General features: G+C 44.1%; 1 protein-coding gene and 2 non-coding genes across 4 annotated transcripts in view; 2 read left to right on the top strand and 1 right to left on the bottom strand.

The window, feature by feature from the left end:
• SUSD1 (sushi domain containing 1) overlaps positions 1 to 25,228 on the top strand; it is a 145,863-nt gene that overhangs the window by 86,457 nt on the left and 34,178 nt on the right. For both annotated transcript variants that reach the window (XM_039910667.1, XM_029053619.2), the window contains exons 13-16: positions 899 to 990; positions 1,936 to 2,122; positions 18,357 to 18,450; positions 22,459 to 22,714. In XM_039910667.1, the coding sequence (XP_039766601.1) occupies positions 899 to 990; positions 1,936 to 2,122; positions 18,357 to 18,450; positions 22,459 to 22,714 (629 nt within the window). The remainder of the gene's footprint in view (positions 1 to 898; positions 991 to 1,935; positions 2,123 to 18,356; positions 18,451 to 22,458; positions 22,715 to 25,228) is intronic.
• LOC114807713 lies at positions 15,680 to 15,817 on the top strand. Its single transcript, XR_003755788.1, has one exon. It is a non-coding gene; the product is annotated as a small nucleolar RNA SNORA7 (small nucleolar RNA).
• On the bottom strand, positions 19,445 to 19,582 carry LOC114807768. The gene has a single exon (XR_003755841.1). It is a non-coding gene; the product is annotated as a small nucleolar RNA SNORA7 (small nucleolar RNA).

The raw sequence follows: 25,228 nt of genomic DNA, 5'->3' as shown, positions 1-25,228 counted from the left end.
GTGTGCAGAGCACTGTACTAAGCACTTGGAAGAGTACAATTATCAATACATTCCTTGCCTATAACGAGCTTACAGTCTAGATGGGGGAGACAGCCATCAGTACAAGTAAATAAAATTACAGATATATACATAAGTGCTGTGGGGCTGGGAGGGGGAAGAAAAAAAGGAAGCAAGTCAGGGTGATGCAGAAGGGAGTGGAGAAGAGGAAAGGGGGGGCTTAGGGAAGGCCTCTTGGAGGAGATGTGCCTTAAATTGAACCTTGAGGGACTCCCACAGTTAAGGGGTGGGAGGCAGACGAGGAGCCCGTGAAAGTGCCTGAGAATTAGTGGTCAGAGAGCTAGGAGGGGAACCAGGAGAGGACAGGGTCAGCGAAGCCACTGTTTTCAGAAGCAGGTCGTGGTCCACAGTATCGAAGGCAGCTGAGAGATCTAGGAGGATTAGGATGGAGTCGAGGCCATCAGATTTGGCAAGGAGAAAGTCATCGATGACCTTAGAGAGGGCAGTGTCAGTGTAGCCGAGGGGGTAGAAGCCAGATTACAGGTGGCCGAGGAGAGAGTTGGAGGAGAGAGAAAGAGGAGGCGTTGGGTGTAAACAACTCTTGAGGAATTTGGAAAGGAATGGTAGGAGGGAGATGGAGCAATAACTAGAGGATGAAAAGGGGTCAAGGAAGGGCTTTTTAGGCTTAGGAGTTACTCAGGCCTGTTTGAAAGCAGTGGGAAAGAAGCCACTGGCGAGGATGCATCATAAGACTTCCAACTCTGGGTCAATTTGGAGAGCTTGAGCTCAGCTGTCTATGTATTTGTAGACTGGTGAAGGAGGGTTTGCCTTGAGGCATTAACAGAGCTGGAATTGTTTTGGTGGACCATAAATGGATGCCTCTTTTATGTTTTCTTTGCAGTAAAGGAAATAATCAGTAACATGTCGATAAAAAATGAAACCTGCTTGATGTGGAAGGGAGACGTAAAGAAAACTGATCCAGAAATGTATTTTGTAAGTGTACTGCTAATTGAGCTAATGCCAATTGTTTTCCGTAGCCAGACCACTTGAACCACCCATGCATTCCTGAAAGTAAGTACTAATCATTCAATCAATAGCATTTTTTGAGTGCCTGCGGTGTGCCAAGCACTGTACTGAGCACTTGGGAGAGTACAATACAACAGAGTTGGTAGACACCTTCCCTGCCCACAACAAATAAGGTTCTAATCCGGAGTTAAGTGCATAATGAATTGAAAAAAAAATGCCGAGTGCCAGTTTGTGGGGGAGAGAGGAAAGGTGAAGAGCAAGACAGACAGCTACAAAGACAGGTAGACAGAGCGACCATTGGTCCATACCAGTGATTCCCGCCGAGGTCTGCACTGGTGGTCTGGCTAGGCAGAACATCTTTGATGGGATTTGGAACTGTACTAGATTGGGGAAGAAAGGGAAACAATAATGGATAGATGCAGTGTTGTGGCAGGTGAGGAATAGAACCACTCTGAGGGTGGCTGGAATGTGAAAGGACAGAGTCAGGAAACTCCTACAACCAATAAACTTTGCAAAAACAGAAAGTGGCCCGTAAAAGCTGAGCCATGTGATTCCAGATGGGAAAAGGGAAAGAATCAATTCCTCTTACCAGGGGAGAGGAAACACTTCTCTCATCTCATGGATCCACTTCGCCTTCACCCCAGGAGAACTTTTGGCAAGGCTTCTCTAGGAATTATTCCGGATGAACTTCCCATAGCCTTTCCCCACTTTTCTAAAGATGCTTTGTTCCTGGGCATCTTTGTGGGTTTGTGGCCCGGTAGGTTTCTGAACCTCTGGGATCTCAAAAAACTTGGAAAATATGTGGTGATGTGTGTTTTTGAGTGCCTGTGCCTTTTACAGAAAATTGGGGTGCCTGTAAGCATTCAGAATTGAAATGTCAGGGAGTCTGACCTGATGAACTTTGTATTCCAGATCCACATCCAGGGGCAGAGATGGTATCAGCAAGAATTTGCTCAGGAAGTGGCATTTAACATCACCTCAGGCAGCAGAACCCCAGAGTTATGCCTAGACCTACATCCAGGAACCAACTACTCTGTGAATATCACAGCAGCCTCTTCTGGTTTTCCTGTGATTGTCACCATGACAACACAAATATCTGGTAGGTGTTGATGTTGCCATCACTTACAGCAAGGTGACTCCAAACTAGATTTGGGAAGTGAGGGTAAGTAAATTTGGTATGCTTCTCTTTCAGTGAAGAGTCACTGTTCGGAGCTCCAGAAATTTGTTTGAGCCTTGCTTTCCTGCCGGTGCCCTTTCAATCAATCAACCAATCAATCGATTTTTTAAGTGGTATTTGTTAGGCACTTACTATGTACCAGACACTGTCCTAAGCGCTGGGGTAGATACGGGCTAATCAGGTTGGACACGGTCCCTGTCCCACATAAGGCTCACGATCTTAATCCCCATTTTACAGATGAGGTAGAAGTTAAGTGACTTTCCCAAGGTCACATAATAGGCACGTGGGGATTAGAACCCAGGTCCTTCTTACTCCCAGGCTTTTGCTCTATCCGTTAGGTTATTGAGGGCTTACTGTGTGCAGAGTACTCTACGAAGCACATAGGAGGGTACGGTATAACAGAGTTGGTAGACACATTCACAAGGAGATTACAGTCTAGAGGGGAGACAGACATTAATATGAATACATAAATTAAATGATGGATATGTTCATAAGTGCCATGGGGTTGAGAGTCGGGTGAATAAAGGGTGCAAATCCAAGTGCGAGGGCGACACAGAAGGGAGTGGGAGAAGGGGAAATGAGGGCTGTGTCAGGGAAGGCCTCTTGGAGGAATCAGCTATTGTGGCGGGGACAAAATATGCTTGGCCAGTGGTGGGCAGTGACATTTAGGAAAAACCTTATCACCTTAGACCCACAGAAACCTTAAACAAATATTATAATCAAAAGCCCATAGTTCATTTGGGGAGCAATTAGAGGTTGTAGGCCTAGGTTTTGCATTCTCTAATCTTTTGACTCAACAACTTTTCATGCCAATACGAATGTTTTCGTTCATCTACTTTCAAAAATCATTCAATCACTCAATCAGTGGTATATATTGACTGCTCGTGGCTCAGTGGAAAAGAGCCTGGGCTTCGGAGTCAGAGGTCATGAGTTTGACTCCCGGCTCTGCCACTTGTCAGCTGTGTGACTGTGGGCAAGTCACTTAACTTCTCTGTGCCTCAGTTCCCTCATCTGTAAAATGGGGATTAACTGTGAGCCTCACGTGGGACAACCTGATTACCCTGTATCTACCCCAGCGCTTAGAACAGTGCTCTGCACATAGTAAGCGCTTAACAAATACCAACATTATTTGACACTGGGGAGATGACAAAGCAGAGAAGTTGATAGACATGTTTCCTGTCCACAGATAGCAGTCATGGATGGGAGAAGAAAGTGGGTAATAATAATTATGGTATTTGTTAAGCGAATACTATGCGCCGGATACTGTGCTAAGCACTGGGTAAGTGTTTTAATAAGGTGCCAGTATTGTTTGGGGTTGAATTCTTAGAGTTTTCTCTTTGCCCAGATGTAGCACTGTTTGTAAATGAGATTTTTCTGAAGGGTTCCTTTTCCTTCATTTTGTTCTTCCCATTTGTTCTCTTTTTGTATAGGCAGAGAGGCACAGGCGAAGCAAGCAGGTTTTTCGAGCCCCTGTAACTGAGTTTTCATTTCACTAGGGGGAGATGCGACATTGCTTATTTTTGTCATGTCCAGAATGGACTAGCCAGAATTAGCTACGGTATTTTCCATTTCTGGGATACTTTAAAATTTGACTTTTAAAATCCAAGACAGAATCTTCTTTAGGTTTCAGAAGAAGAAATCTATAATGGTGAGTGTGATTATTCAGGATAGATTTCCATGTCCTAGATTTATTTCCATAATATCTTGGACTTTTTTTCATGTAACTGGAATTGTTTAGTGAGAAGCTCAGACCTGGAAAATGCCATAGCTGAATTGCCAGAAAGTAGAGAATTACATTTCTCTTTCCAGTGAACTCTACTTAAACCCTAATCCATCTGATGGGAACTGGATTAAGCAAGTCATTTGAATGCATTAATGACGACATACGGAGTCAGTGTTCTAAGAATGTTGAAAGACAGAAACAAGTGTTTCTCTTGGGACATGCTGAATGGTATGACCCATGTCGGATATAGTTACTCAAGTGATGGGTGATTCAGACATTTAAGAATGTTTCTGGAAATCCATGTGTTCATCAGGGAAGCAGTAAAATTATGTCTCCTTGACTCTCTCTGATGGAGCTTCCTAGCCTGTGCCCCCAGATCTGTGATGAGGGAAGTGTATACTCTCATGGAAATCAAACAGTGACCATCCTGTTTTCTGGTCAAGCCTGTAAATATGCCCACCCTTTCTGCTAAAAATGGTTCCTGTACGATTGTGATCAGATTTAGAGGTGAGTCTGAGGTCTATTAAGTTAACGGACCATGATTCTGTTTATGTAATGAAATTTTATCCTGGAATAAAAATGCAAAAAAGAAAAAAGATAAGGAGAAGCCTGGTTCCCTTCCTCGTGACCTTCCCGCAATAAGGCAGGAAATTAATGAGAGAAATATCTCCCCTCCACCCTCAAACTCAGGCAAGACAAGGAAAACGTTGGCCCTTTATTATATAAGGAATGAAGCTTGATAATATTTGAGGTCAAAAAGGTGGACGAATTTTTTGCCCCCATATTTACCAAATGAGGGAACTGCTAATTAAGAACAGAGCACCCACAGGGCCTCTGATTATGTCCTGCAGAAATATTCATCAATAGGCTGGAATTAATATGGACATAACCCAGGGGTGCCCATGCCATGGGGTAGAGGTAGCGATTGATGGCTTCCCTCCGGCCCCATCCCCCCAAACCTTTTAGTCAGGCTGGGTAATTGAAAGTAGCCCACCCACCCCTTGGAGCCAAGACGATGCCTCAATTTTTGATCCCCTGGCAGCAGGCCGTAATTCAACTCCTGCCCACCCCCAGAAGTGGGAGGGGCTTCTTATCACTTCTGCTGGATGCCGGGTTCTGGATTCTCATCTCTTACCCGGACAAGCAGCCCAGCAGGGGTTTCCAAGGGCAAACTGAGATTATTCTCACCCCGCTCAAACCGGGAAGTTTGTAGAGGATTCTGGGGGAAAACCTGGGGCTCCTCTTGCCCTTGGCCTAGATTCAGAGCCTGGAAAGGCTTTGCGATAGAGATTGGAGCTCCACTTGCCCTAGCTAGGCTCCAGGGTTGGGTCTGGGATAGCAGAGCCAAGAACTAACTCCTTTTCTTCACCGGGTTCTGGGAATGAGTACAAGTTTCTCTTGCCTCCAGAGGGCTCTGGAACCAAGTGAAGGCTCCTCTGAGCCCTGGCACTGGCCAGAGTCTATTTGTGACTCAGCCACACTCTGGGGCCAGCGGAGGGCTTTATGTATCTCTACGGGAGCCCAGGGGAGTTTCCTTCCTTTCATCCGAGGTTCCCTTGATGACACACCCCTTAACTCCATATGCCCTCAAAGTGTCCCTCCCTGCCCCAAATTTGCTCCCACACTCAAAATGAAAAGATGACACCCCTGCCTAGACCATTCATTAAGTGGGGGCAAAACTGTTTGGAAGAGCATATCTTAATAATGATATCTGGGGTATTTGTTAAAGCTTACAGTGAGCCAAGCACCATGCTAAGCACTGGAATAGGTCCAAGATAAGGAGATTAGACACAGGGTCAGCTGCTCCATGGAGAGACACAAGCAAGTGCTGTTCTGGAGCGGTTGGTTTTGTATCCATTGTTATTTAATATCTTCATCAACTATCTGGGTGAGAGACTAGAGAGCACACTTAATAAATTTCTTCACAGGCAGCACCCACTGGGGTTGGAGAGGAAAAGAATATCTTGGAATATGGGGGCAGAAATCAAATTGACTTTGGGAAATCGAAGATAATGGTAATAATTATGGTGGCATCTTTTAAGTGCTTACTATGTGCCAAGCTCTGTACTGAGCACTAGGATAGATACAACACGATCCAGTCGAGATGTGATCAGAAGCAGACTGAATGAAGTTCAATAAGGCCAGGTGCAGGAAGTACACCTGGGAAGGAAAAAATAAGTTCCCCAAATGCAAGATGGAGAAGGACTGAGGATGTGCAGATCTGGTAGAAAAAAATCTAGAAGTCATAGTAGATAGCAGCAGTAGAGCTCTGTAATTATAATAAGCATGATCCAGTGATGCCTAAATAGAATTATAGAATGTAAAAGCTATGATGTAATTTTCTCATTATAGATAATCCTCTCATTAAATTCAGGCTCAGACCCTTACTAAGGTGGAGGAGAACTTGGAGAAAGTTCAAAGGAGACCAACAAAATAATTAAAGGATTGAAAATATAAAACAAAAGCTACAAGCAACTGAGATTTTTAACTTGGAAAAGAAAAAAAAAACCAAGGAGCAGTTTAATGGCAAACCCAATTCTTCTTCCTCTGGAGGGGAAAAAATGTTCTCATAAACCTCAGGAGGTTTCCTTCTGCAGATTTCTAGGGGGTGGAAGACTTCGTTGTGCCCATTTTTAGCGAGGACAGGACCTTGTAGCAAATCACATTGTGTCAGACACTTTCCTAAGCACTAGGGTAGAGTCAAGATCATTAGGTTGGACACAGTCCTTTTCCCACATGGGGCTCACAGTCTTAATCCCCATTTTACGGATGAGGTAACTGAGGCACAGAGAAGTTAAGTGACTTGCCCAAGGTCAAACAGCAGGCAAGTGGCGGAGCTGAGATTAGAACCCAGTTCCTTCTGGTTCCCAGGCCCGTGCTCTATCCACTAGGCCACGCTGCTTCCCTGACGATAGCGGGTGAAAATGTCCAGGGGAGTGAAGGAGTTTAAATGTTTTCCTCTCTGCAGCTTCTAGGGGTAAACTGAGTTGAAGCTCAGATGGGAGAATGGAGACTAATGGTTTTCAAGAGTTTGAAGGGCTCTTGCCAAGAGGACTGTGGCTCCCCTGCCCCCCCTTCTTTTGATTTCCACAAAAAATTGGAATAAGAGGAAATAGTACTTAAAGAGGGCTTTTATTTTTCCCAAGACTTTCATATTACTTATTTTATTCTTAGAACACTCCAGTAAGATAGAGAGGCAAGTTTTCTTTATCATCCCTGTTTTATGGTTGTGGAAACTGAAGCCCAGAAAGGGCCCTGTTCACCCAGCAAGCCATTTCATTCAGTCACATTTATTGAGTGCTTACTGTGTGCAGAGCACTGTACTAAGCACCTGGGAGAGTATAATACAACAGTAAACAGACACATTCCCAGAAGAACTGGTCCAGAACCTATGACTCTTGACTCTGAGACCCATCCTGACTCCTGGGCTACACTGCCTCTCAAATGAGCTTAAACTGTAACCTAAACAATTTCAGTTCATACCTAAGGTAACAGTTCCTGAAAGTGAGAGTTGTTAGACATGGGAAATCAACTAGAATGTTGAGGAAATCTTCTTCCTCTGGAAGACATTGAAAATAGGCTAGACTTCTAACTCTCTGGAAAGCAGAGGTATGGATTAGATGAGTTCTCCAGATCTTGTTCAGATCTTAGATTCCAAAAACCATAAAATCTGTGCTTTGAACCTTTTCTCAGCTTCTAAACACGTGAGAAAGTTGACCCTAAAAGCAAAAATTCTTTTCAGAGAGAAGTGGGTCTATTCATTTACAAGCAATGAGATGAAAAACTCAGAAACATCTTCAACTAAAAACTCATGGCTATTAGAGAAGCAGCGTTGCTCAGTGGAAAGAGCTGGGCTTGGGAGTCAGAGGTCATGGGTTCTAATTCCGGCTCCGCCACTTGACAGCTGTGTGACTTTGGACAAGTCATTTCACTTCTCTGGACCTCAGTTACCTCATCTGGAAAATGGGGATTAAGACATGTGGGACAACCTGATTACCTTGTACCCCCACCCCCACCCCCCAGCGCTTAGAACAGTGCTTGGCACATAATAAGCGCTTAACAAATGCCATCATTATCGGGTCTGGCCCAATATAATCCTGAGGTGAAGACCATGCATACATGGGCACTTGATCAATGATCTTTAATGTTGGAGCAAATCTGGAAATCAAGCAAATCAAAAGGGTAATTTGCCATGAACCGGAGCTGACATTCTACATAAATTTGTTAAATCAAGGATTGTATTCCTGTTGGAGTAGGGACAGTAGGGAGAGGAGGTGTGAAACAAACAAAGATCCAATTCTAGATTTACCGAGTAAGCTCTTTTTCTGATCTGTGTAGCATTATCAATCAGTCGTATTCACCAAGCGCTTAATGTGTGCAGAACACTGTATTAAGCGCTTAATTGAATCAGGTACCTGGCCTTGGCCAAGGATTCCTGCAACAAATATTCACCAGGACTCCGACCCAGATTTCAGATAGCACTTCCCGTTTTGGAGCTTTTTATTTTAATGTGCTCAGCCTCGAGCCGCCAGTGGAGGCTTGGTTTGTTGTGGCCTAAGTTGTCTGGCAAACAGAGCAATGAATATATCGTCTGAATGGATCTGCTCAAGATCATTCAGTATGAGGCTCTGAGAACCATTCACACCTCTCAAGAATTTATGTTTCTTGTCCCATTCCTAAAAACTACTTGGTGATGGCATGGGGGAGGAGGGATTGACCATTCGGTTCAACTGGGGGAATGACATCTTTACACCCAGGGCTGACGAAACCACTCAGCCTTTTTCAGAGGCCCAAAGAGAGTCCTCTTCTATCTGAATCACATTTTGACCACTTATAATGTCAGGGTTTGTGCTGAGAAGGAAAATATGTCATCTTTGGTTGTGGTATCGCTGGCTCCAAGCTCTGGGTTCCTTTATTAGTGGTAATAGTATTTATTGAGCACCCAGGGGGTAAAATGTACTGTTCTAAGTGCTTGGAAAAAGCAAAAGAGAAGCATGAGACATGTTCTCTGACCTTACGGAGCTTACACTCTTTGGGGGAGACAGACAGCCCTCCCCATCTTCAAAGCCTTTTTGAAATCACTTCTCCTCCAGGAGGCCTTCCTTGATGTATTTCTAATCTCCCCATTTTACATCATCCCACTGGCACTTCAGCACTTCTTTGCCACCTAAGTACTGGCCTGCTCCCAACCTCCCACAGTGCTTACCTACATATCTTTCAAACGCTATTACTTAAGCACCAACTCATGTACATATCTCTTTTCCCTTTTTTCTCTTATCTGTAATTTACTTTAGTGTCTGTCTCCCCCAGCAGATTGTAAGGTCCCTGAGGCAAGAGATCATATCTACTAGAGTCTGCACACAGTAACTGTTCAATAATTATCATTGATTGATTTGATTGATTGACATCCATAAGGGTTTCCTACTTGGGCTATAGCCCTACCTTGTTTTAAAACCTATTTCTCACTGCATGAGGCTAATTGATTTTTGCTTTTGCCCTGAAAACCAAAGAAATTATTCAGCTCCATGGCTCACCTTCCATCTAATCTTCCTTTTATCTTGCCTTGTTCCATTTACGGTACCATAGTTGTTCTTAGTTCTATTTCATTCCAGCCCCTGCCCCTGGGTTTCCAACTATCTCAGAGTAAGACCATTAATGGGAGTCTGAACTAAGAAAACATGTGGTAACATTATCTTTGATTAAAGATGCGAAATATCTTCAAAAAGAACATTTCAGCCGAGGGCTTGAAGGGCAGACTTTCCTTTGGGAAATATTGCATATTCAGGAATCTAAGCAGGGCAGCAGATTAAGAAACTGGTGGCTTGCTCTTTTTTAAAAGGTGTTCTTAGAGAGGCAGGATGACCTGGTAGGCTAATACTCGACCTACAGAAGTTCCTTTACTTCCACCTCACTGCTCTAACTGCTCTGAAACAAAAAAGCCACTCTCCTAGTTGGCTCTTAGCCAGTTAGAACAGTGTAGAAGTAAAGGAAACATCCACTCCTCAAACTGTTCCCCTCTCCCACCCTCTGCCAACACCCTCCTGGACTCCCTTCCAGTAAGAATTTCAGAGCCGGTCAAGTCCTCTTCATCTCTGTCCCCTACTTTTCCTGTTAGTTTAACTACCAGTAAACTAACTTTGGTACTCTTTGTGTCAGGAGGAAGGGAGAGTTTGTGGGGAAGGGAGCATGGAGACAAATCGTATTTCAGACTGACCAGCTGATTTGGAGAGGTATGCAGGGAATATTAGCACATTTTCTGGTTGAAACCACATGGATACATGTGTATGCAAACATGCCCATGGACACACAAATCTCTAAAGTTAATGGCATTTTGGATTTGATATTCTGGGAAGATGAACTTTGCGGATCCCAAAGGGTCGTGCTTGGCTTTGCTAACTCTTCACATAGCTCTCTTACCTGGCTTATTTGAGTTTGATGATTTAAAGAGAGGCCTTAAAGAGGCAGCATGGGCTAATGAAAAGAGCATGTGATTGTGTTTCAGGAGACCTTGATTCGAATCCAACTCTTAGAGAAGCAGTGTTGCCCAGTGGAAAGAGCAAGGGCCTGGAAGTCAGAGGCCCTGGGTTCTAATCTCAGCTCCACCACTTGTCTGTTCTGTGACCTTGGGAAAGTCACTTCACTTCTCTGTGCCTCAGTTACCTCTTGTGTAAAATGGGGATTAAGACTGTGAGACCCATGTAGAAAATGGACAGTGTTCAACCTGATTATCTTGTATCCACCCCAGCGTTTAGTACAGCTCCTGGCATGTAGTAAGACCTTAACGAATACCACGGTTATTAAGAGTGCAGGAAGTATCTTGGGCTCCCAGAAAGTGTTGTAAGACACGTATTGCTGCCTTAGATCCCCACAGTGCTCTTGCTACCTGTGCAGAAAAAACTCTGCCCCTGGCCTGCTATGTGACCTTGGGCAAATCAAATAACCTCTTTGGGCCTCAGTTTCCTCATCTATGAAATGGAGATAATACTGGCTTTTGTAATCTTTGAAATTGTGAGCTCTTCTGCGTGGGACAGGGACTGTGCCTGATCTGATAATCTTGCGTGTATCCCAGCATTTAGTAAGCATTTAATAAACATGTTAACTAACTGATCTCTCAGGCATCTTCAGCTGAATCAGCTAAGTGCTATCACCTCTCCCACATAAACAAAACTGATTGTGTGCATTCTTAACCTTCTCTCTCACTCTCCCTCATTCTGTCTCTCCTGCTCCCTCTCCTGTCATTACAACTGTTACAGGGCGATAAAAGGACTTAGAAAATTTGAATCACCAGGGATTCACATCTTGACCTTTTGTATCTTTTCCATTTGCACATCTTGTCTGCATTCTGAGGCTTTCCACAGATCTCTCTACTCCCAACCCTCATTACTACTTCCTATTTCTAGGTTTTACCGGCTTGTACATATTGACTTCTTCTGCTACTGTACCTCAGAAATGATGTGGCTGGTTTAAGAACTTTCTTCATCAATCACATCATCTGGGCGGTCTATTAGGAGCTTGTACTGTGAAAATTCCCTCCCATCGTGGGGACCATTTCAGGCAGTGTTTGAGTAAAGAGTCAAAACGTGAGAAACGGCACGGCCTAGTGGCAAGAGCACGGGCTTGGGAGTCAGAGGATGTGAGTTCTAATCCCACCTCCGCCACTCGTCTGCTGTCTGACCTTGGGCGAGTCGCTTCACTTTTCTCTGCCTCGGTTACCTAATCTGTAAAAGGGGGGTTGAAACCGTGAGCCCCACGTGGGACAACCTGAATACCTCATATCCACCCCAGCGCTTAGAACAGTGCTTGGCACATAGTAAGTGCTTAACAAATACCATAATTATTATTATTATTATTAAACCAGCTCTGAAGAAACCAACACGTTCTGGCCTTTGCCTCTCAACTGATACCGTCTGAACTGAAAACCTACACCTCCACCTGGCCTGCACCACCCTAGAGATACAGACCCCAGCAGCCACGGCCCCGTGCAACCTCCACAAAACCCCCACAAAAATTGTGGGGGCTGCTGCTTTAGCGGCCACTGTGGCCATGGTTGTGACCATAGCCTCTGGGCCGCGAGGAGCTGGAAGTTCTGCTCCTTTTACCAAAGTGCCCTACTTAGCTTTGTTTTTATCTTCGTGTTGCCTTCGTATTTTATTTCAGCTCTCATTATATGGCTGTCACCAGTCCCCTCATCCCCTTTTTATTTTTAGATTGTGAGTCCCCCGAGGGGTAGGGACCATGACTGATTCCTATCTGTGTATTCTTTCCCAGAGCTTAGTACCGTGTTCTGACCGAAGTAAGTGCTTAATAATTTGAATTTGAATTGAATTTAATGTTGGTATTTGTTAAGCGCTTACTATGTGCAGAGCACTATTCTTAGCGCTGGGGTAGATACAGGGTAATCAGGTCGTCCCATGTGAGGCTCACAGTTAATCCCCGTTTTACAGATGAGGTAACTGAGGCACAGAGAAGTTAAGTGACTTGCCCACAGTCACACAGCTGACAAGTGGCAGGGCTGGGATTCGAAGGTGGCTCTTTCCACTGAGCCACGCTCCTTCTCGTTAATAATACTATTACTGCTTTACTACTATTAACATCTCTACTTAATGCAACAGTGCAGCAGGGGAACAATCATTATAATGGTATGGATTATTATGATATTTGCTAAGCACGTACTACGTGCCAAGCACTGTTCTAAATGCTGGGGTAGATACAGGGTAATCAGGTTGGACATGGTCCCTATAAGAATAATTATCGTATTTGTTAAGCGCTTACTATGTGCCAAACACTGCTCTAAGCACTGGGGTAGATACAAGGTAATCAGGTTGTCCCACGTGGGCTTCACAATCGTAATCTCCATTTTGCCCAAGGTCAAACAGCAGACGTGGTGGAGCTGGGATTAGAACTCACGTCCTCTGACTCCCAAGCCCGTGCTCTTTCCAGTAAACCTTGCTGCTTCTTCCTATGCCACATGGGGCTCACCATCTTAATCCCCATTTTACAGATGAGATAACTGAGGCCCAGAGAAGTGAAGTGACTTGCCCAAGGTCACATGGCAAACATGTGGCGGAGCTGCGATTAGAACCCAGATCCTTCTGACTTCCAGGTCTCTGCTTGATCCACTAGGCCATGCTGCTGCTTTATCTTTTCAGATGCAAGATGCAGAAGAGATTATCAGTGTCAAATTGGTCTTATCAGTCATGCTCTCACACACACACACACACACACACACACACACACATACTGATAAAAATCGCACCATCAGTGACATCATCGTTAAACTCAAAGGACAGGTCTATAATTTAAAATATGGTTTTCATGTCCCTTTTTTAAATAGCATCTTTTTCACCCAATAATCGAGCTAAGGAAATCATTCCTTTGAAGAAAGAGGAAAAGATTAGAGAGCAAATTGAACCTGTGCTTTTGTTGGTAAATGTCAGAGATTCTCACATGTAATAGAGTCTGCCATCGAGAATGACGGACAAGCCTCAGACCCGAGGCTTCAGGATGGAGAATTTTCCCAAAGGGATTGATTGCACAGTGCCACTCGCACTCTCCCGTCCCTTTCAGTCATGTTCCCGCTGGGGCCTGCAGCGTAAAGACTAGTAGGTAGGAAGGGGTGACGTGCGTAACAGCATGGCCTAGTGGAAAGAACATGGACCTGGGAGTCAGGGGGCCTGTATTCTAATCCTGGCTCTGCTGTGTGACCTTGAGCAACTCACTTAACGTCTCTGGTCCTCCTTTTTCTCATCTGGAAAATGGGGATTCAACACCTGTTCTTCCTCCCCCTTAGACTGTGAACTCCGTGTTAGATAGGGTTTGGGTCCGACTTGATTACCTTTTATCTACCCCAGCACTTAGTACAGTGCTTGGCATATAGTAAGTGCTTAACAAATATAATCATCATCACTGTTATTATTATCATTATTATTATTGCAAAATGTATGTACAGCCCTTGACCGTGTCAACCAGTTCCTGGCCAAACCAGGGCTATCAATCAATCAGTCAATTGGGTTTGTTGAGTGCTTACTGTGTGCAGAGCACGGTACTAAGCACTTGGGAGAGGACAATACAACAGAGTTGGTAGACACGGTCCCTTCTCACAAAGAGCTTACAGTCTAGAGGGAACCTAGGTTTCCTCTACATCATCATCAGTAGCATTTATTGAGCACTTACTGTGTACAGCGCATGGTACTACTTACTTGGGAGAGTACAAAGAGGATGGAGACCCAATCCCTGGCCTCCCAAAGCTTACAGTCTAGCAGGGGGAGCCAGACACTTAAAGAAAATAAAATAGACGTATGGGGAATATCGAGTGAATAAGCCATGTACATAAGCACAGCGGGATCTAAAGCAAATTAATTAGGTGTCGTGGAAGGGTCCAGTTGCCATTTAGATGATATAAGGTGGAAAGATGAGCGATTTCTTGGGAGATTACAGAGGGCTTTGAAGAGAGGGAGAGCAAGTGGTTCTGGGGGAATTCGAAGCAGGAGGGAGTTCCAGGCAGGGAGGAGGTCTCCTGATTACCAGAGCAATGCTTTTCCCCCCAGTCAATCATATTTATTGAGCACTTACTGTGTGCAGGGCACTGTACTAAGTTCTTGGGCGAGGATGACACAACAATATAACAGAAATATTCCCTGCCCACAAAGAGTTTACAGTCTAGAGAGGGAGACAGACATTAATATAAATAAATAAATTACGGATATGTACGCAAGTGCTGTTGGGTTGGGGATAGGGGTGGTGAATACAGGGAACAAGTCAGGGCGACGCAGAAGGGAGTGGGAAAAGAGGAAATGAGGGCTTAGACGGGAAGGCCTCTTGGAGGAGATGTGCCTTCAATAATGCTTTGAAGAGGGGGAGAGTAATTGTCTGTCGGATATGAAAAGGGAGGGCGCTCTAGGCCCGAGGCAGGACGTGGGCGAGAGGTCAGTGGTGAGATAGAAGAGATCGAGGTACAGGGAGTAGGTTGGCATTAGAGGAGCGAAGTGTGAGGGCTGGGTTGTAGGAGAGTAGCGAGGTGAGGTAGGAGGGGACAAGGTGACGGAGGGCTTTAAAGCCGACGGTGAGGAGTTTCTGTTTGATGCAGAGGTGGATGGGCAACCACCGGAGGTTCTTGAGGAGTGGGGGAACATGGAGTGATGGTCCACAGGCGGGCCACAGGACCCACGATAGGAGAGGTGACCCTAGTATAATGCCGAAGCCCTGCCTGACAGCCCTATGACCTAGCTGGCCCTGTTAGGTGCTGCAGCCTCTGCCGCCCCCATTAGTCAACTGTTTTTCAGGATTCTGACTGAACCTGTTCAGCACCAGCAGTTTGGTAGTATATGACTTACAAATGACATAAGTATTGCCATTTTAAAAAGTATCATCTCTGTTCAGCCTCCCTTTCTCTCTTCCTGCTTGCCATTTCAGGCTACCCCAAACACGACTTTTGGCTTCAGATGGTGTTTTTTTGGCATTTAGTCTTGCCATCTTGTTAAATCATCAATAATAGAACAACTGATGGTTAAGCACTGATTCGGCCGATCAGTCAATGCGTCAGAACCCGACCGGGTCTACCATTAAAACCTTTTTAGAATCCTAATAGTAACTCTTTCCCTAACACTGGTCCTAGCAACTGATTTTGTAAATCACCGAAATTCCATTTTTGACATTTTAAATGCTGGAGTAGGAGTTATTACTTTCTTTGTTGATCTGTCATCAGCTGACTAAAATCCCAATCTGAAATAAATGTTATTGCTGCAGAATTCCTTGGCCCCCTCTCAGTATTGCACCCGGAGAGTTTCCAGTACTCTACCAGTCTTGGCTACAGGAGGGAGAGTCAAGCAGAGGCCTACCCATTCCATTCCTAGCTTGGGCAGCGGCTAGTGAGTGGAAGGCAATCTTGTACAAGTCAAAACTCGCCTGTTCTGGACAAGAGTGGTTTGGAAGAGAGTCAAGGGTGGAGACTCAAATTTACTGCATGGAAGAAGGCAGTGGTAAACCACTTCCGTATTTTTACTGAGAAAACTCAACGGGTACACTACCAGAACGATTGCCAGTTGAGTGAGGCGATCTGGGAGAGGTGTGTCCAGTGGAGTCACGATGGGTTGGAAACGACTCAACAGCATAAGAGGAGAGAAGAAAATTCCTTGGCACCTTGCACAGAGCAATAGTAAAGGGAGTGGTTTTGTTACGCTAATACCATACATTTATGGTGTCAATGTAAACTTTGCAATTGTGAGCAAAGGTGCAGCCCCGTGGTGGGAATCTTTACGTATCTTGGGGTTAGGGAGCAGAGTGGTTCATTGCAGGTTGATGACTAGAGTCTCTAGTTTTTTGTCCTATGGCAGTGTTCCTTTCAACACGCGTGGCTGTGTTTGCTTTCTGCTTCATGGATATGGTTCTGGAGACTTTATTTTTCCAGGCAGATTATTACAATTGGATATTCTAAAGGCTGAAGAGCCAAGGTGCAGTTTTGGCAAGTCTTCACCTCAAGATAAAGTACACTGAAAAATAACATTCCACTGGCCAAGTTCCTCCTGTGTAATAAAGATCATAATAAGCACCTTCACACTCTTTGAGGTGAATAATGCAGCCTTTTATAGCTCTGTATTTTGTTTGCCATGCACATTTAAGACCACTGAGGAAGAATTTGGTTTGGGGAGGGTTTTTCTCTCTAACCCTGCTCGGTGATCATATCTGTACTGGGCAAAGGTTTGTTTGTAAGATAATTTTTTCTCCAGGAAATTATAGTTTTGATCCAAATCTGCCCTGGGCAAATCTAATGTTAAATACCTACCAAATCCTAGTAGACATCAATACTGTTGATGAAGGACCCACACTTTTGTAGTGACAAACTTCTGGTCACACACTAGTCTGGAGAGTTCCAAGTTATCCTGAGGAATCATGATCCTGCCTGATTGACTGATGACATTTTAAACTTTCCCCAATCTAAGCCTTATACTCCCAGCACAGGGCTGCCCAAAATAGGTCTCCGAACAAACCCCAGAGTCTAGATGGGCTGGCCACAGGTTAAAGAGGGTGGGCCTGAAGTGGGATACAAATACTAGTATTTAATCTCTCTAATTTTGGCAGGGTACTTTGAGCTGATGAAACAGATGGATGCTATGAAATGATTTTCAACTTTTTTTAGGATTGCCCCCTACAGGCCCCATCACAGTGTCTGTCTTCCCAGTAATCCACACTCTAAAGGCTGTGAGGCAGGCACGTTTCCCACTTTCTAACATTCTAGTATGACAAATCATGGCTTTCGGGGAGAATCTGGTTTGAATGCCTTAAGAATCTGTTCTTACATGATCTACTGGATAGAGCAAGGGCCTGGGAGTCAGAAAGTCATGGGTCTAATCCTCGCTCTGCCACTTGTAGGCTGTGTGGCCTTAGGCAAGTCACTTCACTTCTCTGTGCCTCAGTTACCTTATCTGTAAAAGGGGAATTAAGACTGTGAGCGCTATGTGGGACAGGGACTGTGTCTAACCCGATTTGCTGGTATCCACCCTCATGCTTAGTACAGTGCCTGGCATATAGTCCTTAACAAATACCGTAATCATTATTATTATTATTATTATTATTATTATTATGCCACAGTGAAGACCAGGCAACATTCAACATCTACACCTCAGACTTAAGATAGGTTTTACATCTGGCCCAGTCTTCATTTTAGTAGGTTTGGCTGCATGGAGCTAGAAGAAACCAAAAGTAGAAGTTATATACTTCTGCATCTGTTCCTGCTCCTTTACTGAATGGAAAATATATCCTCAGCTAAGAAGATCCAATACCTTTCCCTCCCAATCTCCCCTCCCCTTGATCCTGAAGTGCATGAAAGCTCTACCATCGTTCCATTTTCTTAATTGGCTGGATTTACTCTATGAGATTTGCATTTTTAATCCATCAACCAATCATTCAATGCTACTTATTGAGCACTGAATGCAAAATAGTGTGCTAAGCACCTGGGAGAGTACAACAGAAGTGATACATTTGTTCCCTGCCCTCAAGGAGCTTACTCTCTAATGGAGGAGACAGACAAAAAAAAATTTACAAATGGAGGAAGGAGATGGAGGAAGATATATATTCCTTCCAAAATATAGAAGGAAGTAATATATTATGGTTCAATCTCTGTTGGCTGTGGAACATAACAAATGGGGCTCCACAGTGGAGTCTCAAAGGGTTTCTCAATCAATCAGTCGGTCATTGGTATTTATTGAGTGCTTACTGTGTGCAGAACACTGTACTAAGCACTTGCCATGTTGGTCTTTGCAGACCCAAGAATTGACTGCTAGCCCTCGAGGACTGATGATGAACCCCTGGAAATATGGAATGGGTTCTCCAAACTAAGATTGGCTACCCCAATTGAACCAATACCGTTTTATCCCTACCCCCAAGATGTGTTATGTAAATATCTGTAAATTAGACTTTATTACTTTCCCATTTCAGAGCCACCACTTCCAGAGATTGAATTCCTAGAAGTGGAAGGGGCTTTGCCACCCCTGAATTTGCGGAAATCCGAGGACAGAAATGGGCCCATCAGGTGAGTTACTGCTGTGAATGCATAGAAAACACAAGGGAGAATCTGCTTTTTTCTGCACATCAGATGATATGGTATTTTAAACTCTGAAAAATAATGAACCCAATTCCCTTCCGGAGAGTAAATTAGGCACTCTGAGAGAAGACCTTTTTTCTGCTCCTAAATGGCATCCTTAGAAAATGAATTGATGATGTGTGATGGTACCTAGTAGAGTAAAGGTCCAGTACAGTTTAATTGCTCTCCCCCCATTTCAAGGCCTTATTGAAGGCACATCTACAAGAAACCTTTCCTGACTAAGCCCTTCTTTCCTCTTCTCCCACTCCCTTCTGTGTCTCCCTGACTTACTCCCTTCATTCATCCCCCTCATCCCCACAGCACGTATGTATATATCTGTAATTTATTTATGTATATATATTAATGTCTGTCTCCCCCTCTAGACTCTGAGCTCATTGTAGGCAGGGAATGTGTCTGTTGTTGTATTGTACTCTCCCAAGCATTCAGTACGATGCTTTGCACACAGTAAGCACTCAATAAATACGATTGAATGAATGAATGAAGGATATAATGAAAGGCATGGCAACAGAAACGTAATACAAAGAAGTAGAATGAGCATATCCCATAAAATGCTGGAGAACAAGTGAAAACAAAGAATGAAGACCGCACTGAGGATAAAGATGAGGGAAATGAAGAAAACAGGGTATGAAGCAATAAGAACATGAATTAAGGTTTTACGATCTGAAAGCCACTGTACTGAGCTCTGGGAAGGATTGTCGTTGTCATCTTATGCTGTCGAGTTGTGTCTGATCCATAGTCATGCCACAGACACATCTGTCCCAGAACACCCCATTTCCATCTGCAATCGATCTGGTAGTGTGTCCATAGAGCTTTCTTGGTAAAATTATGGAAGTGGTTTACCATTGCCTCTTTCCATGCAGTAAACGAGTCTCTACCCTCGACTCTCTCCCATGCTGCTGCTGCCCAGTACAAGGGAGCTTTGACTTGTAGCAGATTGCCTTCCACTCACTAGCCACTGCCCAAGCTAGGAATGAAATGGGTAGACCTCTGCTGGACTCTCCCTCCTGCAGCTGTGACTGGTAGATTACTGGAAACTCTCCAGGTGCGACCCTGAGAGAGGCTGGGAAGAATACATGGCTATTATTTCAGACTATAACCTTGATCCACAAGGAGCTTATCATCTAAAAAGAGGAGAGGGCAAACACAAAGGGGAAATATTGTAAGACTGTAAGCTCCTTGTGGGCAGGGAGCATGTGTCTTGCTTTGTTGTACTCTCCCAAGTGTTTAGGATAGTGCCTCACATGCAATAGATAATCAATGCCTTTGATTAATTGATGGATTGATTGAAAAATAGGCTCTAAATGAAGCCAAACAACAGCAGACGTTCATTCCTCATTCCAGACAGTTCCTTCTCCATTTCTTCACGGCACTAGTCTGGGCCACACTCCTCCAAACTCCCATAACTGTCCTAGTACTCTAGGCATTTTATAGGGGCTTCTACCCACCCCCCCCCCCGCTTCAGGGCTACTCCCGAACCCCCCATACTTCGGGAGGATGAAGCTGACCCTAGCTCACAGGTGCTTCCAGAGAACCCTAAAGCTCTGATGGTAGGGGACTCCAGGCCATGTGGAACCAGGATTTTGATACTCTGAGAAGGTCAACTTGAGTGCTTTGCACACAGTACTCGCTCAGTAAATACGATTGAATGAGTGGGTAGACAGCTGTGAGAGAACGTGGAATTCTTGAAAGCATTTAAATCATGTATTCCTTTTTGAATATCAAATGTGCAAGTATTTTCCAGGCAGGAGAAGAAATGTGAATGATAGACCTTGGAGAGGAACAGTTCCAAGAGAAGGACAAGAAGTGCTAGGAGAGCCAGCAAGAGCAGAGAAGAACTGAGAGGACAGATGTTCATAAGTCAAATCACATAAATTCACGGCATGTTCAAGTTTCTTGTTTGAAAATACAATAAGTCATCCAGAGACTGGGTTGTGATCAGGGAAGATCCATAACAAAGCCTGTGGTAGAGCTGGGCAGAAGCCAGGCCGGCTGATTCTGTCCACCAGGCTATATTCTCTTTCGCTTCCCTTTAAATTACCCTTTTTATTCCAGTGATCGTCAAAAGGAAGACTCTGGGTTAGTGTATGTAGAGATTATGCCTAGCTGCATGTATGCTTGTTGAAAATGTGAGTTTTTCCAATTGCCCCATGAATGTATATATGGTGAGTGAACAAGGGGCTCTCCAGGGGTCACACTGAATGAAATCTTTAAACCAAGCTAAAAATCTATGCTTTAAACAACTTTAAACAACTCAAAAGAAAGTCTCTGGGGACATGCTGACAAGTATCTGATGTTTGAATGAATGTACATTATGGTAAGGGTTTTTAATTCTGGGACGATAGGAGAGTTCAAAAAACAGAAGTGAGCTCGTGACCCTACATACAATACGGGAGAAAATGTTGAATTTATAAATTCAGATTCAGCATTTAGGCTAAATAATGTATTAGCAGGTATCTGAGCCCCTAAATTACCACCTACTCTCTTGGCTACTTGCCCACTGGTGTTTTCTGAGGAGGAAATAGAATTGTGTGAGTAGCTGCAGTCTGGGATAATGAATAAGTTGTGTTGTTTTCTGGGTCTAAATGGAAAGTCCCTCTCCCCACCTTTCTGCGAGGTGACATTTGGCTTCCTGAATGAGGCCGGCTGGACGCTAAGCATTTGAGGGTCTGGAAAAGGATCACAGAAGGGCTAGGGGACTGCCTCTTGCCTGCAACAACTACAGTGGTCTGCCCTTACCTAAAATGGCTCCTCCGTTAAGGTGCCCCTGATGGTTCTGGGAACCTTTTCTGAATTCCAATAGAGCCAGAAAGGTCCCTCAGAGTCCAGAGAGGACTGGGTCCCCTCCAGAATCTGCAAATTGCAAATGAACAAGGCGGGAGTCCTGGCTATGAGGCGTTGCTTATCCCCAAAGTGAACACTACTCAGATGCTCTGTCTGAATAGGGCAAACTAAACATCACGCTGCAAAAACTTCAGAGATTCTACCTGGGTTTCGGGATGAGTGATGACTTGTTAGTGAACTAAGAGTGATTCGATAATGTACTTTCTGTCTCAATTTAGCGAGGAAGGGCTAAAGGGCTAATGGGGGGAGGCTGTGCAAACAGAGCATTTTCACACTTGAGATTATGTCCTTGAGTGTGCCTCTTGAATAATTCTGGGAGATGGGTGCATTGATGGTGAATTCTTTGCTGAGAAAATGCACTGGATTGCCACACACTTTATCTTTGGCCCACCTAATGAAGACTAGTCTTGAAGGTGCCTAGACATTAGTAAAGGCAGCTACTTACTTTAAGGCCATTGCTATTCATACCTCAGTTGCTCAATAAATACTAATTTGATGATGACGGTTACAGGTTATTCAGTGGCATGGAGAGATTATGCCTGATTGCCTGGGTGCTTGTTGAAAATGCATCCCTATTGCTCATAGACCAGCTAGAAAAATAGCACTGGTGGTGATGCTGTTGGTAACCATAATTATTGAGCCCCCACTGGGTGCGAGGCATTGCACGTCAGTAGCGCAAACAACATTCCTTGGTCACAAGGTGTTTATCCTCCAATGGGGAAGACATGTAAGCATATTTACAAATGGAATAAACAGAGGAAACAACTGCACAGTTAAAATTCGGTATATGCCCAAGTGCAGAGGAAGGGTAAAAAATACATTGAAGGACTAGAATGGTTGCTGGGATGATATGATTCAGGCAATGGAAATTCGTTGGGGAAGGCCTGTTGGAGGAGGTGGGATTTTAGGAGGGCTTTGAACACGGGGGGTGCTGTGGTCTGTGGGATTTGGGGTTAGGGAGAAGAAGTTCCTGGCTGGGAGAACAGTGTGGGTAAGGGGATAGCAGCCAAACTCAACCCCCTCGCCGCCCCCCACCTCTCTGTCGAGCTATTCAGTTGAATAGGACCTGATGGATGCTTTTCTGTTTTATTTTAGTTCTTACCAACTGCTGGTGCTTCCCTTGGATGTACAAAGCACATTTACTTGCGACTCTTTGAGGGCTACAACTTACTTTAGCACTACTGCTCATGCCGAGGGATATGTGGCTGCGGAATTCCTGGCTAAAGATGTTACTGATAACATGGAAGTCTCTCTTGGAGATAGACTATACTATGGGAAGTTTTATAATGGCCCCCTGAAAGGGGGAAAAGATTATTGCATTGTTTTGCGAATCACAAGTGAATGGGAAAAGGTATGTTTCTTTAAGAATTTTTGCAAGATGATTTTGATTGTTTTTTATTGATTTAAAAGCTAAAAAAATATGATCATTGGGTATTGAAATCTTGGGCAATAACCATTTGCAACGTCTGACAAATCAGCTCTCTAGTTTGTGAGCGCCTGCCAAATTGTAGATCATAAAGAATTTGTAAATAAGATAACTGAGAAAATGATAACAGTGCTGGTACTTTGCACTTGATGGGGGGTTCTGATGTCAAGTCTGTAAGACCTGTTTGGCCTTGAGGAGGTTGGAGTCTACTATATATTTCAGTCGAACAGGCTTAGGAAATACCCATATCTATTCACGTTGCTCCCATTTACACTCCTACAATCTGTGCTTTGTAGGGGAATAGAAAGAAGCAGCTTTGATTACTAAAGTCACTTGCTTAGTCACTGCCCTTATCTAGATTTGGTGTCTTGATTTTACTTCCCAACCTGTGAGGGAGAGGGAGAGAGAGAGAGAGAGCATCTAGAAACCCAATGATCCTAAATAGTGCCTGAGGCGATAGTGTTAAAAGAACTCATTCAATCCCCCAATCAGTTTCTGTTGCCCCTTAGGATTTCTACTCCAATATTCCTATCAAAGTACTAGTCATAAGGTTTGTAATCTCTGAGTTTAGAAAAGAATCATGTGCTTCTAATTTGAGTGACTTGGTGGTATATTTATTATCCTTCGAGGCAATGATTTACTTTCCCTGATTTGCATCAGTAAGGCTGCTCTGGGTTTTTTCTCTGAGATCATTAATTTTATAAAGTGAGCTAAATTGGTTCTCATTGATGTTTTGTATACTCTGTTATCTCCTTTCATCTTGAACTGCTTCCTGTTATTAATATTCAGTACTAGGATGGCTTAGTTCACCCCAGTTAGTCACACTCTTCCTCTGTTCATTGATGTTTCCAGTTCATTTGCTCATGTTGTGCTATGGGGAAGAAAGACTCCCATAAGGCCAGACATTTCTGTGCTCTGGGATTCTGCTGGCCTGTTAATAGCAACGTGCCCCTCCTCCTAGGGCAAGCTACATTTTTTGCTGGGTGAGTAGTAAATCCAGCAATGGATCATTCCGTGGTATTTATTGAGCGCTTACTGGATGCAGAGCACTGTACTAAGTGCTTGGGGGGAGTACTGTACAGTAGAATAGGTAGACACGATCCCTGTCTACAAGGAGTTTACAGACCTGGGTATGTACGTAAGAGGTGTGGGGGTGAGGTGAGTATCAAAGTGTTTAAGGGGTACCCATGCAAATGCAAAGGCCATGCAGAAGGGAGGGCAAGTAGAGGAAGTGATCTTTATTTTATTATTGATAATAATAATAATAATAATGTTGGTATTTGTTAAGTGCTTACTATGTGCTGAGTACTGTTCTAAGCGCTGGGGTAGATACAGGGTAATCAGGTTGTCCCACGTGAGGCTCACAGTCTTAATCCCCATTTTACAGATGAGGTAACTGAGGCACTGAGAAGTTAAGTGACTTGCCCAAAGTCACACAGCTGACAGGTGGCGGAGCTGGGATCAGAACCCGTGACCTCTGACTCCTAAGCCCATGCTCTTTCGACTGAGCCGTCTGAGCTACGACCAGGGAGACTGAGGCTGCTCTCACTTATTTGGAGGTTGACCAAGTGTTTGTACAGGGCTTATTTGAAAAACTACTACCGGTCTTACTTTATTAATCTTTGGCTAGAAGGCATGTGCTGATGTAACAATTGCCACAGAAATACAAATTGTCAATTCTTTGGTGTTTCCAGTGACAATGTATGGATCCGAAAACTGGACAGTGAAAAAACAGGCTAGAAAGAACATCGATTCTTTTGAAATGTGGTGTTGGAGAAGGCTTTTGCGAATACCATGGACTGCCCAAAAAGCAAACTAATGGATTTTAGAGCAGATTAAGCCAAAGTAGTCTGTGGAAGGCCTAATGACGTGACTTAGATTAGCATAATTTGGACACATAATCAGGGGACTAATTCTCTGGAGAAGACACTAATGCTAGGAAAAGTCCAAGGAAAACGAGGAAGAGGAGACCGGCAGCTAGATGGATAGAGACCTTAACGACGATAACGGAAGAACCGTTAGAAAGGTTGCGGATTATGGCAGAGGACAGGGCGTTCTGGAGAAAGTATATCCATGGAGTCACTGTGAATAGGAAATGATTCGATGGCACTTAATAATGATAAGAAAGCCGCACGGGTATTGAGTAGCTGTACTCATGCTGCAGCTACAGACCTTCCACCCGTACCCATCCCATCCCCTCAAACACTGTCTCCTTACCTGGCCTGATGTGCAACTTTGTGGCAGGTACCCATGGGCCAAGTCAGGTTATTTGTTGGTATATACACCTTTGTCTTTTTGGCCTTCTAGATTTGCCTTCTTTCCATGGTTTCTCCAGATGGTCGGGAGAATCACTAGACCCTCCAACTCTGGCTTAACTTTTGCTCTAAAAGTCTGGCTCCACATCAGCTAGAATGTACCTTGAACTCATATATATGACCG

Source organism: Ornithorhynchus anatinus, chromosome X3, assembly GCF_004115215.2.
Source record: "Ornithorhynchus anatinus isolate Pmale09 chromosome X3, mOrnAna1.pri.v4, whole genome shotgun sequence".
NCBI lineage: Eukaryota > Metazoa > Chordata > Mammalia > Monotremata > Ornithorhynchidae > Ornithorhynchus > Ornithorhynchus anatinus.
Note: the sequence above shows the minus strand (reverse complement) of the source record. Positions and strands in the feature narration are given on the sequence as shown.